The sequence below is a fragment of the Apodemus sylvaticus genome, chromosome 2 (genome assembly GCF_947179515.1).
Source record: "Apodemus sylvaticus chromosome 2, mApoSyl1.1, whole genome shotgun sequence".
In the NCBI taxonomy this organism is placed as follows: Eukaryota; Metazoa; Chordata; class Mammalia; order Rodentia; family Muridae; genus Apodemus; species Apodemus sylvaticus.
Window position 1 is genome coordinate 168961406 of NC_067473.1, and position 18058 is coordinate 168979463.

Sequence of the window (18058 nt, forward strand, 5' to 3'; positions counted from 1 at the left end):
GTGGGAGTCAAAGGACTGTAACAATAATTTTCATGCTCTGTGGAATTTCTCTGTTGGAGAACAGTATTGGTGACAGTCTTTATGTCACTTTACAAGCTCAGACTTGGAACTTCTCTCATATTCAATTTGTTTCATTGATAGTGGCAGTGGTAGGAGTTTGAGGATCTGTTGCGTTTGGCATCTTGCAATCTAATTCATGGTTTTCTATGATTCTGACTGTGAATGAAGGGTACATATTCAAAGCCCCCAAACCCTGCAAACAACTACCTAGTATGTAACAATAAGAGTTGGTCCCTCTGAGTGTAATTATTCAGGGCCAAGAAAGAATTTTCTTTTTAAGCATAGAGATGAATTTAATCAAGCAATGAGGTTTACTGGGTGATCCTGTATTCTATGCTACCAGGCATTTTCTCTTATCTATGTTCATCTCTTCTGGGGGCTAGTATCAATGCTGAAAATAAGGAAATATCTCATGTATCAGGAAGAAACAAAAGGCCACGAGTAGAAGCATAGTTCTCAGTTACAGTAAATTGGGGTTTCCCTGAGTTTCTCATTTTTTCTCAACTTTGAAGCCTTTAATTTTGGAGTTAGTGTGTTGAACACTCAGTCATAAAAAAGCTCAAAAGCTATTGGCATTTGCAATTTTTGTCTTGTGATTCCAAAGAATGAAATTTATAAAAAAGAGAAGGATCTTTTTAATATATATTCTTGTAGATTTATGACAAGGACAGAGCTTAAGACAAGAAGAGAGATTCCTTATAGAAAGAGAAAGTATCCTCAATGAATGTGCACATAGTGGGAGGAACAGTCCAGGTCTTTTAGCACAATCATTAGTACTACTTGATTTCAATTACATTGTCATATATACTTTTCAATGCTCTTCTAGTGAAAAGATTGATAATGAGAAACCCACTTTAATTTTTGGCATCCCTGTCCTCTGGCCAAGGCAGAAGAAAGTAAGGCATTTCAGCTTAAAGTCTGGCATCTTTAGCTTCCTGTTGGGAAAGCATTGTGGAAGAACCAACAGGAAGGAACAATTAACCACTCTTGAGATGCCTAACCACAAGAATGCCTGCTCAGATTTTAGCATTTATTCTTTTCTACACCAACCAAAATGAAGTGTACATTCTTGAGACCCTGCAGACAGTGGGCATTTCGGATATTTCTGTATGACTTTAGCCCAGCAGGATTTAGCAGAGAGGATGCTGTCAGGCTATTATTTCAAAATGGGAAAACATGAGATTTAGGCAGCATCTTTGAAGAATCACTTTTCAAGTAATTAGCCAACATATTAGAGTTCAAAGTTGGTTTTGCTTCTACTCATATACACATATTTAGGTCATCATCCTTCATATCCCTGAAATGAAAGATGGTCAATATCTCTTATAGTGTGTACAAAATTCCATCAATCATAGTTTATGTGTAATTATGCATACAGTATTTATGTAACAATTTTTCTTAATTTGACGAAGAGCTATAACACCAGGAGGGGCACATGTTACAAATGATTGGCACTTAATCCTTGGACTCCCAAACATTGTGCACTGTGTGGTACTTCTGCCTTTAAACAATAGTGTTACAGAAGTTAAACCTACAGGTTATGATTTTGTTCCTGTGTTTATGATTTAGTAAAGAAAATGTGGCTTCAAGAAACCCACATAGTTAATTACTAGATCATAGGAATATGGGAGACAATTTCTACATGAAACATAGAATGTCCTACTTTCTATTCCAATTAAAAAAAGGGATTATGATTACATTGGTTTATTACTTTTCCTAGAGAATATTATTCAGTCCAATTAATCTTTCTCATGGACACAAGCAATACATCCTAATAGCATGCTAAAGCTTCTGCTGCTTTGCTCTAATTTTTTAATGACAGGTACCTTCTACCTTGCGTTTTCAGATATGTCTTCCAACAGTGGGTTTTAGGTAATATATTCGACTAGGTCATCTCACTACCCTCTTTCTCAATTAGGTTAGGTGATGAGTAACTTCTGTATCAGTCATGCCTCCACTTATCATCTTATATCAAACCCACCATTTCCACAACCCCTTCCTTTACTGTGTCAAATAAAAAGCTATTTGATTCTTTTTGTCTCTTTATTGTAATAGTATGTCTTAGTTAGGGTTTCCATTGTTGTAAAGAGACACCATGACCAAGGCAACTCCTATAAAGTCTTATAAAAGCATTTAACTGGTGCTGCCTTACAGTTTTACAAGTTTAGTCCATTATCATCATAGCATGAAGCATGGCAATATGTAGGTAAATATGGTGCTAGAAAAGGAGCCAAGAGTTCTATACCTTTGTCCAAAGGTAACAGAAAGAGATTTTCTTCCAGGCAGCTAGGAGGTGAGAATTCTCTAAGCACTTGCCCATAGTGACACACTTCCTCAAGGACACACCTACACCAAGAAGACAGCATCTAATAGTAATAGTTCCTGAGCAAAGCATATTCAAATTATTACTCAGGACCTCAGGATATTGTTTTCTATCCTCTCATCTCAGCTTCCAAATATTAAGAACATGAATGTTAGTTCAATGCCCTTGTTTTATTTGTATTTATTATAGTTTTATTATTTTATTTTTATTAAAAAATGGTAATAAGTTGTTCAGTTTGCTACACTCTTTCTGTGTTGCTTGTTGTTCTTGCTGTCTTTGTTTCTGCTCTTTTTCTTATACTTAATTGGATTTATTTTATCTTTCCTTTCATGAAAATTGTTATATGCTAAGCTGTCATTCCATGTCTCAGTATGTGAAGGCTTTGTGAAATTATTCATGTTTCACATAGGACTGGTGGAAAATGAAAGAAGATTTGGATGGCAAGATGAGATTTTGTTACATGGTAACAAACCTTAAATTGTACCTCTTATCCAGTGTGGGAACTGGGCTTATACAAGTATTAGTACTAGAAGCTTTTGAATATGTCCTGAAAATATTAAGGAAGACCTGGCTTTACTACAATTCAAGCAAACATTTTCATCCATAAGATGGATGACTTTTCTCAAGTGAGATATTCTGAAAGAAAATATGATTGTGAATTTTTTTCTGATTCTGTAAAATTTGACAAAATCCTCCCAGTACTCATAAGCCTTGTAGAAGAAAAGAGAGAGGGATTTGTTGGTATTTGTGTATACCTCTATATCTGTCATGATTTCTGGTATCTGGTCAGCATGCAAAGGGAATCTGGAGACTTGTGATCCTACATAGGTGGCTTATGATAATTACATTATCAGAAAGAAGGGGTGATAGAGAGATTTAGTAAACATGTCAATATCTGGAAAACTCTAGAAATAGCTTTAATCTGGGATTGGAAGGACCTGGAAGAGAGTAGGAATTGTAAGAAATATCACAGGCCTCAAACATTTCTGGATATAAAAAAATGTATGAAAGCTGGAGGTCCTTGATCCACTTGGAGTGAAGTTTATTAGTACATGGAGATAAGAATGGATCAATGCCCATTCTTCTGCATGCTGACCTCCAAATGATCCAGCACCATTTGTTGAAAAAGCTATCTTTTTTCCACTGGATGTTTTTGGCTCCTTTGTCAAAGATCAAGTGACCATAGGTGTGTGGATTCATTTCTGGATCTTCAATTCTATTCCATTGGTGCACTTGTCTGTCACTATGTCAATACCATGCAGTTTTTAACACTATTGCTCTGTAATATTGCTTGAAGTCAGGGATACTGATTCCCCCAGAATTTCTTTTGTTGTTGAGAATAGTTTTAGCTATCCTGGGTTTCTTGTTATTCCAGATGAATTTGAGAATTGCTTTTTCTAACTCTGTGAAGAACTGAGTTTGGATTTTGATGGGGATTGCATTGAATCTGTAGATTGCTTTTGGCAAGATGGCCATTTTAACTATATTAATCTTGCCAATCCATGAGCATGGCAGATTTTTCCATTTTCTGAGGTCTTCTTTGATTTCCTTCTTCAGAGACCTGAAGTTCTTTTCATATAGATCTTTCACTTGTTTGGTTAGACTCACACCAACCAGATACACTGAAACTAATAGAAAAGAAACTGGGGAAGACCCTTGAGGGCATGGGCATAGGGGAAAAGTTCCTGAACAGATCACCAATAGCTTATGCTTTAAGATCAAGAATTGACAAATGGGACCTCATAAAATTACAAAGTTTCTGTAAGGCAAAGGACCCTGTTAAAAGGACAAAACGGCAACCATCAAATTGAGAAAGGATATTCACCAACCCCACATCTGATAGAGGGCTGATATCCAATATATACAAAGAACTCAAGAAGTTAGACCCCAGTGAACCAAATAACCCTATTAAAAATGGGGTACAGATCTTAACAAAGAATTTTCACCTGAAGAAATTCGGATGGCCGAGAGGCACCTTAAGAAGTGCTCAACATCATTAGTCATTAGGGAAATGGAGATCAAAACAACCCTGAGATTTCACCTTACACCAGTCAGAATGGCTAAGGTCAAAAACTCAGGAGACAGCAGGTGTTGGCGAGGATGTGGAGAAAGAGGAAGACTCCTCTACTGCTGTTGGGGCTGTAAGATGGTACAACCACTCTGGAAATGATTCTGGAGGTTCTTCAGAAAACTGGACATGAGACTTCCAGAGGACCCTGCTATACCTCTCCTGGGCATATACCCAAAGGATTCCCCGACATGCAATAAAGACACATGCTCCATTATATTCATAGCAGCATTATTTGTAATAGCCAGAAGCTGGAAAGAACCCAGATGCCCGTCAAAGGAGGAATGGATACAGAAAATGTGGTATATTTACACAATGGAATACTACTCAGCAATTAGAAACAAAGAATTCACAAAATGTTTAGGCAAATGGTTTGATCTGGAAAATATCATCCTAAGTGAGATAACCCAATCACAAAAGAATACACATGGAATGCAATCTCTGATAAGTGGATATTAATTAGCCCAGAAGCTCTGAATACCCAAGGCACAAATTGCATAACAAATGACTCCCATGAAGAAATATGGAGAGGGTCCTGATCCTGGAAAGGATTGATCTAGCATGGGAAGGGAATATAAAGACAGAGAAAAAGGAGGGAGGTGACTGGAGAAGGGATGGAGAGAAGAAGGATTATGGGACATATGGGGAGGGGGGATCTGGGAAAGGGGAAATCATTTGGAATGTAAACAAAGAATATAGAAAATAAAAATATTAAAAAAAATGTATGAAAGCAAAATTTCACCTGGGAATTCACCCAACACAATACAAACATGTTATAAATGTCCTTCTTAAGATGGTTAGTGAACATGGAGTAAAATGAGGTGCAAAGGTTGTTCAAGCCCTTAAATTGTACATCCTGGAATATGTACATTGGACAAAAATACACTCTGGAAGTCAAGTCTTCCATATTTTATTTCCTATTAAATAAATATTAGTTTTCTAATCTTCCTATACCACCCACATCTCAAATAGGGTAGAAAGAATAACATGAATGTGTTCTATCTCAGAATTTTATTGTGAAAGTCCAAGACAAATCAGGTACATTTTTTACACAGGTCTCTTTACTTAGATTCTAAACAATGATTTTTTGATGTGCTATTGAGGTTTCTCAATGCATATTTCATGTTTTGTGTGTTTGTGTGTGTCTCAATGTTTACTTTAGAATACCAGACAGATTTGATGTGTTTTAATCCTATCAGCCCCACTTCACATTAGCAAATATGCAAAAGTTCCAGTTTCCAGTACAAAACCAGTCATACTCTGAACTTACAGAAACAGTCAATCAAATATTTAAGAGTTGACTTGTAAGTATTAATATTCCAACAGGCACATACATACATATATACATGCATGCATATATACATACATACACACACAATGTCAGGAAGTGAGGAGTATGGTGGGGTGTAGGGAATGTCTGGTGGAATGGATATGGACTTTGGGGATGGATATAATTAATACATATATGCATGATGTTATCAAAGAATAGATAAATACCATCCCATTGCCAGTGTCCCCAATTAGCTGTAGACATCCAGAAGCCCACTAGAAGGAAAGTATAAGAGTTAGAAAGCTGGCACTGCCACTCACCTGATATTAAGTGTCCCACCCAAAGTACATGAGGCAGAAGAGTGAAAGAACCATCTCCACCCCTGAACAGCTGTAGAAATAAGGAGACTTGGCCATGCACATTGACTGGGCATCACAGTATATCTGGCATGGAGACCTGGGTAACCCATGAGAACTGAAGAGCTGACTATATATCTTGTTGTTTGTAGCTTTGAGTTAGCTAGCTCGGACAATGAGGGAGAGCTCACATGAGTGGTCTAGCTGCAAGCAATCTAACTGAGTGATCAACTCAGTTTCCATCCATTTTCAGATCTAGGGCATTGAGTTGGGCATCTTATTTTTGGGTGGAAGATGCAAGGGCAGAGGGTGGATGCAAAGTGATAGATGAATGGAGGTGGGCTGTTGATGTGAAACTCATAAAGAATCAATAAAATGTTAAAAACAACACATTAGTTAAAAAAACCCAAACAAAAAAGAATAAATAAATAAATAAATAAATAAATAAATAAATAAATAAAATAAACATTGTCAATAAGATCTTAAACACAAATGAAATAAAAAATAAAATAGTCTTCTAGGTCTTGAGGCTTTTCTATTTTTTGTTTTTGTTTTTGTTTGTTCATTTGTTTGTTTGTCTTAGAATGAGCTCACATTAGGTATTTGCTGAATAATAATAATGTCTTTGCCTAATAGTATTTTTCCACTTGAATAATTTATGTTTTGGCTTATTCCTGTGTAGTAGAATGTTTATGATTGTTTTTTACCTCTTCACTAAATCCAACTCAAAATTATGTCTTCTAATTTGGGAGATTCTAGATCTTTCTGGAACATCCCCAAAAATATTTCACTTCTGGGTTATAAAAGTAAATACTATAGAAATTAGGGTTGATGAGACTGTTTTTTTAGGCCTGCAAAGCTTGCTAATGTTTGATGAATCATTTAGCATGTTGATACACATGAAAATGAGTTGTTTCACTGTAACATATGCTTTTACTATATTGTAGATGTATATGATTATCATGTATTGATGAATCTGCAAATACATATTAAAATATTCTAGCATAGCTTCTTTACTTCTCATTGCTGGGGTGATCAGTGACAATCAGATCATGAAATATATAAAAGAATGATAAAGGTCAGAATGACAACAACTTCTTACTTCTGAGAAGCCACCTCTGTCCTGCTTCCAGGAAAGTCACTCAAGTTTTGTAGAATGAAGAATTATACAAATGGAAGAAGAAAAGGTTAGATATTGGTAAAGGAATAGGGATTTAGATAAAATTCAAAGGAGAACAGAAAATAAAGCTTTTAAGAATGAATGTTCAAATATATAGGAAAATTTTAAGGATTCTGAAAAGTCTATACACTTTATATTTTAATCTTTAACTAAAATTCAATAAAATATAAAAATAAATAAATAAATGTAATAATTGCAAGTATCTCAACAATAACATTTAAAGACTCTTCTAAAGTATACTTAAGCTATTTTTAAAAATTGCATTAACTTATATGGCCAAGGTTTATGTTTATTTTTAAAAGACTATATATATATATATATATATATATATATATATATATATATATATATATATATATATACAGATATACAATGAACAGCTTAGCGAGAGTATACCACTGAATTTATAGGACTGTCTAAATAAGAAAAAATGTGAGCTGGCTGTTACTAACCTGCCCCAAAAGAATACTAACTACTAGGTGCAGGAACAGCCACTCCAATTGGGAAAGGAGAATACTATCTGTAAGAAGCAAAGAACACATTGTACAGGTTGTTAAGGTAGCTAATACCTAAAGTCCTCACATAGCAAGACAGAAAACATATGATCAGCATCACTATTTTTGCAGTTAATATTGAAATCCATATCTTAGATGAAGTCTTCTGCTAAAATAACAGGTATGTTGAACATATAGCAAAAGAGTGTGAAGAAATTTGACGTAATATGGAAACAAGGGAGCCTCTCAAGTGATAGTTGATTGCTATGTATAGGGAGGACTGCCCCTTTCTGGAAGTAATCATTCAAAAATTTAAGAATAACTCCTGGCTCTCCATCATCTTGGCACCTGGACACCAGACAGATCTAATAGACAGTGCCAGGTACACAGACATAGCCCAAGTCTAACATTGCTTGGGTCTCAGCCTGGCAGGCTTTTGCCTGTACCCAGGACCTGGGCAGCTCTGTGGGGAATCTGTGTGCCCCCTGCAGACTGACCTACACTTGGAGGTCACTACATCTTGGCTCCCAGATACCAGACAGATCTACCAGACAGCACCAGGTATGCAGATATAGCCCGGATCTAACACTGCATTGGTCTCAGCCTGTCAGGCTTTTGCCTGCACACAGGGCCTGGGCAGCTCTGCGGGCTGTGTGTGTGCCAATTCTGTCAGAGGTAATTTGCCCTGAAGAGTGATCAGCACTCAGAAAAGGTCCCCACAGCATATGCCATCTTTGCTCCCTGAGGTAACAGATGGGCAGCACCAGGTTTACAGAGCCAACCCGAGTATAACATTGCTTGGGGCAAGGCACACCAGGGCTCCAAGGGCATCCAAGAGGAGGGCAGTACATCAACAATCTTTGCCAGGGGAAACCCAGTCATCCAGCAGTGCAGAAATAGCCTTACAGGTTCACAGGGGGTTCAAGCACCAGCCAATAACAACATGACCAACTAATGCCGAGATAATAAGATGGCAAAAGGCAAATGTGGGGACATTACTAACAGAAGTCAAGTCATTATGGAAGCATCTGAACCCAATTCTCAGAAAACAGCAAGTCCTGGATACACCAACACACCAAAAAAAAAAAAAGTTTTGGATTTAAAATCACTGGTCAAGATGCGGTTAGAGGAACACAAGAAGGACATAAATCTCTTAGAGAAACACAGGAGAAAATGGATAAAAAGGTAGAAACCCTTACAAGGGAACATCAAAAATCATGTGGGTCAAAAGATAGAATCCAATAAAGAGAAAATGCAAAAATCAAGTAAAGAAATACAGGAGAACTTGGGTCAACAGGCAGAAGACATGAAAGAGGGAACAGAAAACTCTCTTAAAGAATTACAGGAAAACACAAACAAACAAGTGAAGGAACTGAGCAAAACCATCCAGGACCTAAAAGCAGAAGTAGAAACATCAAAGATGTCACAAAGGGAGACAACTTTGGAGATAGAAAACCTTGGGAAGAAATCAGTTCATAGATGAAAATATCAACAACAGAATACAAGAGATAGAAGAGAGAATCTCAGATGTCAAAGATACCATAGAAACTATTGACTCAACAGTCAAAGAAAATGCAAAATGCAAAATGGAAAAAGCCTGTAACCCAAAATGTCCAGGAAATCCAGGACACAATGAGAAGAACAAACCTAAGGATTATAGGTATAGATGATAGTGAAGATCTACAATTTAAAGGGCCAGCAAATATCTTCAACAAAATTATGGAAGAAAACTTCCCTAACCTAAAGAGAGAGATGCACATGAATATACAAGAAGCCAACAGAACTCCAAACAGACTGGACCAGAAAAGAAATACCTCCTGTCACCTTATAATGAAAACCCCAAATGTACTAAACAAAGAAAGAATATTAAAGGCAGTAAGAGAAAAAGACCAAGTAACATATAAAGGAAGACCTATCAGAATTACACCACACTTCTCACCAGAGACCCTGAAAGCTAGGAGATCCTGGACAGATCTCATGCAGATTCTAAGAGAACACAAATGCAAGCCAAGACTATTATACCCAGCAACACTCTAAATCACTGTAGATGGAGAAACTGAGATATTCCATGACAAAACCAAATTTACACAATATCTTTCTACAAACTCAGTTCTATAAAGAATAATATGTGGAAGACACCAATACAAGGAGGGAAACTACTGCCTGGGCATAACAAGATAATAACCTTCTTTCTTCAAACCACAAAGAAGATAACCACTAAATTATAAAAGTACCATAAAAAATGACAGGAAGTAATAATCACTATTCCTTAATATCTCTTAATATCAATGGATTCAATTCCCCAATAAAAAGACATAGACTAACATAATAGATATGTAAACAGGACCTTATATTTTGCTGCAAACAGGAAACATACTTCAGTGTCAAAGCAAACACTACCTTAGAGTAAAAGGCTGGAAGACAATTTTACAAGCAAATGGTCTCAGGAAACAAGCTGGAGTAGCCATTCTAAAATCAGATAAAATTGACTTTCAACCTAAAGTCATCAAAGGAGACAAGGAAGGACATTTCTTGCTGATCAAAGGAATAATTCACCAAGAAGAACTCTCAATTCTGGACATCTATGCTCCAAATGCAAGGGCACCTTCATTCATAAAAGAAACTTTACTAAAGCTTAAAGCACACATTGCACCTAACACAATAATTATGGGTGACTTCAACACTCTGCTCTCCTCAATGGACTGATCAGGAAAACAGAAACTAAACAGGAACACAGTGAAACTAATTGAAACTTTGGACCACTTGGATTTAACAGATATTTATAGAACATTTCATCTTAAAGCAAAAGAATATACCCTTTTCTCAGAACCTCATGGCACCTTCTTCAAAATTGGCCATATACTTGGTCACAAGACAGACCTAAAGAAATTTAAGAAGATCAAACTAATCCCATGCTTCCTATCAGATCACTATGGAGTAAGAGTGGTCTTCTATAGCAAAAAAAAAAAAAAAACAACAAAAATCCCACATACACATGGAGGCTGAACAATACTCTACTCAATGTTACTTTGGCCAAAGAAGAAATGAAGAAAGAAATCAAATACTTTTTAGAATTTAATGAAAATTAAGGCACAAAATGCCCAAATCTATGGGACACAATGAAAGCAGTGCTAAGAGGACAACCCATTATTCTGAGTGCCTACAAAAAGAAACTGGAGAGAGCATACACTAGCAACTTAACAGCACACCTGAAAGCCCTGGAACAAAAAAAAAAACAAAAAACAAACAAACAAACAAACAAAAAAAACCCTTAATTCATCCAAGAGGTATAGAAGACATGAAATCATCAAACTCAGGGCTGAAATCAATCAAGTGGAAACAAAGAGAACCATACAAAGAATCAACAAAACGAGGAGCTGGTTCTTGGGAAAAATCAACAAGATAGATAAACCCTTAGCCAGACTAACCAAAGGGCACAGAGAGTATCCAAATTAACAGAATTAGAAATGAAAAGGGAGATATAACAAAAGAAATGGAGGAACTTCAAATAGTTATCAGATCCTACTACAAAAGCCTATACTTAACACAACTGGAGAATTTGGAGGAAATGGGCAATTTCCTAGACAGATACCGAATACCAAAATTAAATCCGGATCAAATAGATCATCTAAATGGTCCCATAACCCCTAAAGAAATAGAAAGAGTCATAGAAAGTCTTCCAACCAAAAAAGGCACAGAACCAGTTGGTTTTAGTGCAGAATACTATCAGACCTTCAAAGAAGACCCAACACCAATACTTTTCAAACTATTCCACAAAATAGAAACAGAACCCTACCCAACTCACTTTGCGAAGATACAATTAAGCTGATAACAAAACCACACAAAGATCCAACAAAGAAAGAGCCCTTCAGAACAATTTCCCTTATTAACAACGCTGTAAAAATACTCAATAAAATTCTTGCCAACTGAATCCAAGAACACATAAAAACAATCATTCACCATGATCAAGTAGTCTTCATTGCAGGGTTGCAGGTATGGTTCAATATACGGAAATCCATCAATGCAATCACTGCATAAACAAACTCAAAAAAAAAAAGATACATCGTCATTTCATTGGATGCTGAAAAAGCATTTGACAATATTCAGCAATCTTTCATACTAAAAGTTTTGGAAAGAACAGCAATTCACGGCCCATACAGAAACATATTAAAAGCAATATACAGAAAGTCAGGAGTCAGCATCAAACTAAATGGAGAGAAACTTGAAGCAATCCCACTAAAATCCAGGACTAGACAAGCCTGCCCCCTCCCTCCATATCTTTTGAAAATAGTCTTTCAGATACGAGCTAGAGCAATTTGACAACATAAGGAGGTCAAAGGGATACAAATTGGAAAGGAAAAAGTCAAACTATCACTGTTTGCAGATGATATGATAGTATACTTAAGTGACCCAAAAAACTCCACAAGAGAACTTCTACAGCTGATAAACAACTTCAGCAAAGTGGCTGGTTATAAAATCAATTGAACACATCAGTAGCCTTAGTATACTCAAAGGATAAGCAGACAGAGAAAGAAATTAGGGAAATTACCCCTTTCACAGTAGCCACAAACAATATAAAGTATCTTGGTGTGGCTCTAACCAAACAAGTGAAAGATCTGTATGACATGAACTTCAGGTCTCTGAAGAAGAAAATTGAAGGAGACCTCAGAAAATGGAAAAATCTTCCATGCTTGTGGATTAGCAGGATTAATATAGTTAAAATGGCCATCTTGCCAAAAGCAATATACAGATTTAACGCAATCCCCATCAAAATCCCAACTCAGTTCTTCATAGAGTTAGAAAGAGCATTTCTCAAATTTATCTGGAATAACAAAAAACAGGATAGCTAACACTATTCTCAACAGTAAAAGAACTTCTAGCAGAATCAGTATCCCAGACCTCAAGCATTACTACAGATCAATATTTTTAAAAACTGTGTGCTATTGGTACAGTGACATGCAGATGGATCAATGAAATAGGATTGAAGACCCAGAAATGAACCATGCACCTATGGTCACTTGATATTCAACAAAGGTACTGAAAACATCCAGTGGAAAAAGGACAGCCTTTTCAACAAATGGTGCTTGTTCAATTTTCAGCATGCAGAAGAATGTGAATTGATCCATTCCCATCTCCCTGCACTAAGCTCAATTCCACATGGATCTAGTACCTCCACATAAAACCAGACACACTGAAACTAAAAGAAAAGAAAGTGTAGAAGATCCTTGAGAACATGGGAATATGGGAAAAGTTCCTGAACAGATCACCAATAGCTTATGCTCTAAGATCAAGAATTGACAAATGTGACCTCATAAAATTACTAAGTTTCTGTAAGGCAAGGGACACCATCAAATGGACAAAACTGCAACCAACAAATTTGGAAAAGATCTTCCTCAACCCCACATCTGACAGAGGGCTAATATCCAATATATACAAAGAACTCAAGAAGTTAGACCACAGAAAACCAAATAACTCTATGAAAAATGGGGTACAGAGTTAAACAAAGAATTTTCACCTTAAGAACGTTGGATGGCTGAGAAGCACCTTATGAAATGTTCAACATCATTAGTCATTATGGAAATACAAATCAAAACAACCCTCCCAGCAGCCAGAATGGCTAAGATTAAAAACTCAGCAGACAGCAGGTTTTGGTGAGGATGTAGAGAAAGAGGAACATTCCTCCACTGCTGATTGGATTGCAACCTGGTCCAACCACTCTGGATATCAGTTTGGTGGTCCTTCAGAAACCTGGGCATGACACTTCCGGAGGACCTGGTTATACCACTCCTGGGCAGAGACCCAGAAGATTCCTAAGCATGCAGTAAGGACACATGCCTTACAGAAACTTTGTAGTTTTATGAGGTCACATTTGTCAATTCTTGATCTTAGAGCATACGCTATTGGTGTTCTATTCAGGAACTTTTACCCTGTGCCCATGTCTTCAAGAGTTTTCCCCAGTTGCTTTTCTATTAGTTTCAGTGTGTCAGGTTTTATGTGGAGGTCCTTGGTCCATTTGGAGTTGAGCTTAGTACAAGGAGATAAGAATGGATCGATTCAAATTCTTCTGCATGCTGACCTCCAATTGAACAAGCACCATTTGTTGAAAAGACTGTCTTTTTTCCACTGGATGCTTTCAGCTCCTTTGTCGAAGATCAAGTGGCAATAGGTGTGTTGGTTCATTTCTGGGTCTTCAATCCTATTCCATTGATCTGCTTGGCTGACATTGTTTGAATACCATGCGGTTTTTATCACTATTGCTCTGTAGTAAAGTTTAAAGTCTGGGATACTGAATCCCCCTGATGTTCTTTTACTGTTGAGAATAGTTTTAGCTATCCTGGGATTTTTGTTATTCCAGATGAATTTGAGAATTGCTCTTTCCAGCTCTATGAAGATCTGGGTTGGAATTTTTATGGGTATAGCATTGAATCTGTAGATTGCATTTAGCAAGATGACCATTTTAACTATATTAATCCTGCCAATCCATGAGCATGGAAGATTTTTCCATTTTCTGAGATCTTCTTCAATTTCCTTCTTCAGAGTTCTGAAGTTCTTGTCATATAGGTCTCTCACTTGTTTGATTAGAGTCACCCCAAGATACTTTATGCTGTTTGTAGCTATTGTGAAGGAAGTCATTTCCCTAATTTCTTTCTCAGTCTGCTTATCATTTGAGTATATAAAGGCTACTGATTTGCTTGCATTGATTTTGTAGCCAGCCACTTTGCTGAAGTTGTTTATCAGCTGTAGGAGTTCTATAGTAGAGTTTTTAGGGTCACTTAAGTATACTATCATATAATTTGCAAATAGTGATAGTTTGACTTCTTCCTTTCCAATTTGTATCCCTTTGACGTCCTTATGTTGTCTAATTGCTCTAGCTAGGACTTCAATAACTATATTGAAAAGATATGGAGAGAGGGGGCAGCCTTGTCTAGTCCCTTATTTTAGTGGGATTGTTTCAAGTTTCTCTCCATTTAGTTTGATGTTGGTTACTGATTTGCTGTATATTGCTTTTACTATGTTTAGATATGGGCCTTGAATTCCTGTCCTTTCCAAGACTTTTAGCATGAAAGGATGCTGAATTTTGTCAAATGCTTTTTAGCATCTAATGAAATGATCATGTGGTTCTTTCTTTGAATTTGTTTATGTAGTGGATAGCATTTATGGATTTCCTTATGTTGAACCATCCCTGCATCTCTGGGATGAAGCCTACTTGATCATGGTGGATGATCATTTTGGTGTGCTCTTGGATTCGGTGGGCAAGAATTTTATTTAGTATTTTTGCATCGATATTCATAAGGGAAATTGGCCTGAGATTCTCTTTCTTAGTTGGATCTTTGTGTGGTTTTCTTATCAGCGTAATAGTGGCTTCGTAGAAGGAGCTGGGTAGTGTTCCTTCTGTTTCTATTTGGTGGAAAAAGTTTGAAGCGTATTGGTGTTAAGTCTTCTTTGAAGGTCTGATAGAATTCTGCACTGAAACCATCTGGTCCTCTGCTTATTTTGTTCAGAAGGCTATCAATGACCCCTTCTATTTCTTTAGGGGTTATGGGTCTGTTTAGATGGTCTATTTGATCCTGGTTTAATTTTGGAAATTGGTATCTGTCTAAGAAAATGTTCATTTCCTCCAGATTCTCCAGTTGTGTTGAGTACAGGTTTTTGTAGTAGGATCTGGTGATTTTTTTGAATTTCCTTGTTTTCTGTTGAAATATCTCCATTTTCATTTATAATTTTGTTAATTTGGATACTTTCTCTGTGCCCTTTGGTTAGTCTGGCTAGGGGTTTATCTATCTTGTTGATTTTTTTCAAAGAACCAGCTTTTGGTTTTGTTGATTGTTTGAATGGTTCTCTTGGTTTCAACTTGATTGGAAGGACAAAACATCAACCAACAGATTGGGAAAGGATCTTCACCAATGCTAAATCCTACAGAGGGCTAAAATCCAATATATACAAAGAACTCATGAAGGTAGAACCCAGAGAGCCAAATAACCCCATTAAAAAGTGGGGTACAGAGCTAAACAAAAATTTTCACATGAAGAACTTCGGAGGGCTTAGAAACACCATAAGAAATGTTCAACATCATTAATCACTAGGGAAATGCAAATCAAAACAACCCTGAGATTTCACTTCACACCAGTAAGAATGGTTAAGGTCAAAAACTCAGGAGACAGCAGGTGTTGGTCAGGATGTGGACAAAGAGGACACATGCTCCACTAAGTTCATAGCAGCCATATTTATAATAGTCAGAAGCTGGAAAGAACCCAGATGTCCCTCAATGGAGGAATGGATACAGAAAAATGTGGCATATTTACACAATGGAATAATACTAGGCAATTAAAAACAATGAATTCATGAAATTCATAGGCAAATGGTTGGAACTGGAAATTATCATACTTAGGGAGGTAAGGTAACTCATTCCCAAAAGAACACACATGGAATGCAGTCACTGATAAGTGGATATTAGCCCAGAAGCTCAGAATACCCAAAACACAACTCACATATCAAATCATTCCCACGAAGGAGGAAGGAGAGGGCCCAGGTTCTGGAAAGGTTTGATGCAGCATTGTAGGGGATTTCAAGGACATAGGAGTGGCAGGGGCTTGATTGGGGAACTAGCATAGGAATGAGAACTTATAGGACTTAGGGGGAGAGGGGAACTGGGAAAAGGAAAATCATTTGGAATGTAAACAATATATAGGAAATAAAACCAGAATAACTCCTCCTCAGAATAAGAAACAGCAGACAGTAATTACTTGCTATATATTTTATTGGAATAATTTTTCTATAGGTATGATATTGAAGGCATCCATCTTCTGTTCACCTGAAAGAAATAAATATGCATGATCTGGGAGAATGAAGACACAATGTATAATTTCCAAATGTCCTAAGATATCATTTACTTTCTTGGATTTATAATTTTGTTAGAGTTAAGACCTTTGATTAAGAGTAAATTTAAATAGCATTATTTATTAATGGAATGAAAAATAAGATATTTAATTACCTTCTCACTGCTAAGAAACCAGATGGTTATGCAAAAAATGACCATAGATAACTTGGCTGTTCTGAGCCTTCATTGTTTTCAGGCTGAGGGGGTCTCTGCTGGGAGCCTCCCTGCTGGGGTGGGCCTTGTGGGTTTCCAGGTTGAGGGGGTCCCTGAGGGCCACCCTGTGGGGGTGGGCCTTGTTGATTTCCAGATTGAGGGGGTCCCTGAGGGGCTCCCTCTGGAGGTGGGCCTTGAGGGCGAGGAGGGCGTGGATGCTGGTGATTGCCTCCATGCTGTGGTGGTCTCTCTGGTCTATTTCCATCTTCTCCACTACCATCATCATCACCATCACCACTATCATCACCATCATCATCTTCATCAGAAGCAGGAGGTTTTGGGTGGAATCCTCCAGGAGGTGGTTTTTTATGATGTTTACCATGTTCCTGGCTCTGCTGCTCTTTCTCTGTTTAAGCATAGATCAAAGTAGATGAGTTTTTACATTCCCTTTTCACAGGATCACTATCCCACACTTCAATTTTATAATACTGATGCTTCATGAAGCTTAATTTATGTTTATCACATGTACTTTCTTGTATTTCAACACGGGTGAATATTTGTCCTTAAATTCAGTGGATAAATATGATTTTATATTGCTTACATATAAAAGTGACAGAAGGGGAATATTTTTAAAATATTACTGGTTAGAACTTGTTAGAGTTGCAAACTTGTGATAGCAAAGCTTTATCCTTTAATAGCTCATGATGTTCAAAGTCCTATAAGCATGTGTAAAGCAAGGAGGAAATGTAAGGACAAGTTTTTCCATTCAATAATCATGCAAAATATTTGTATTAGTCAGGTATGAAAACTGATCCAAGTAAGAAAACTAAATTTAAAAGTAAGGGAAGCACAGTGTGTGTGATGTTTGATATTTCACATACAATCCTAGAATTCTACTTGGGATAACTGGTGAAAGAAGAATTTAAAAAAAAAAAACAGTGCCAGAGAGAATTTTAAATGGGTATACCAATGGGTGCAACATATTTAATCCATTGTTTCAATCTATGAAAGAGACAAATGACCCTTTTGTTTTCAAAACCTAGCTCCAATTCTTCCAATGGATTACCCTGCTGTAGAGTCAATGTTGCAAAGGTTGTTTGTTTATCTCTGGGGAATCTGAAAGTCATTATTTTCATAAAATAAGAAAATGATAGATATTCCATAATTGAATAATTACAAATGTAAAAGTTATATAGAATGTCAATAGAAGATGCATCTCTCTTTACCTAAGAGCTGAGAAGATGAGTCTTCATAGGTGACCTCTAGGAAATAAGCA

General features: G+C 36.8%; 1 protein-coding gene across 2 annotated transcripts in view; it reads right to left on the reverse strand.

Moving 5' to 3' along the window:
- Window positions 1-16769: 16769 nt before the first annotated feature.
- LOC127677694 (proline-rich proteoglycan 2-like) overlaps window positions 16770-18058 on the reverse strand; it is a 61996-nt gene continuing 60707 nt past the window's right edge. Inside the window, exons 4-5 of one of the 2 annotated variants that reach the window (XM_052172718.1) lie at window positions 16850-17011; window positions 16770-16810 (exon numbers count right to left, since the gene is read on the reverse strand). In XM_052172718.1, coding sequence (XP_052028678.1) covers window positions 16770-16810; window positions 16850-17011 — 203 coding nt within the window. Of the gene's footprint in view, window positions 17031-18058 lie in introns of both variants that reach the window. The other variant, XM_052172717.1, reaches the window with a different exon arrangement.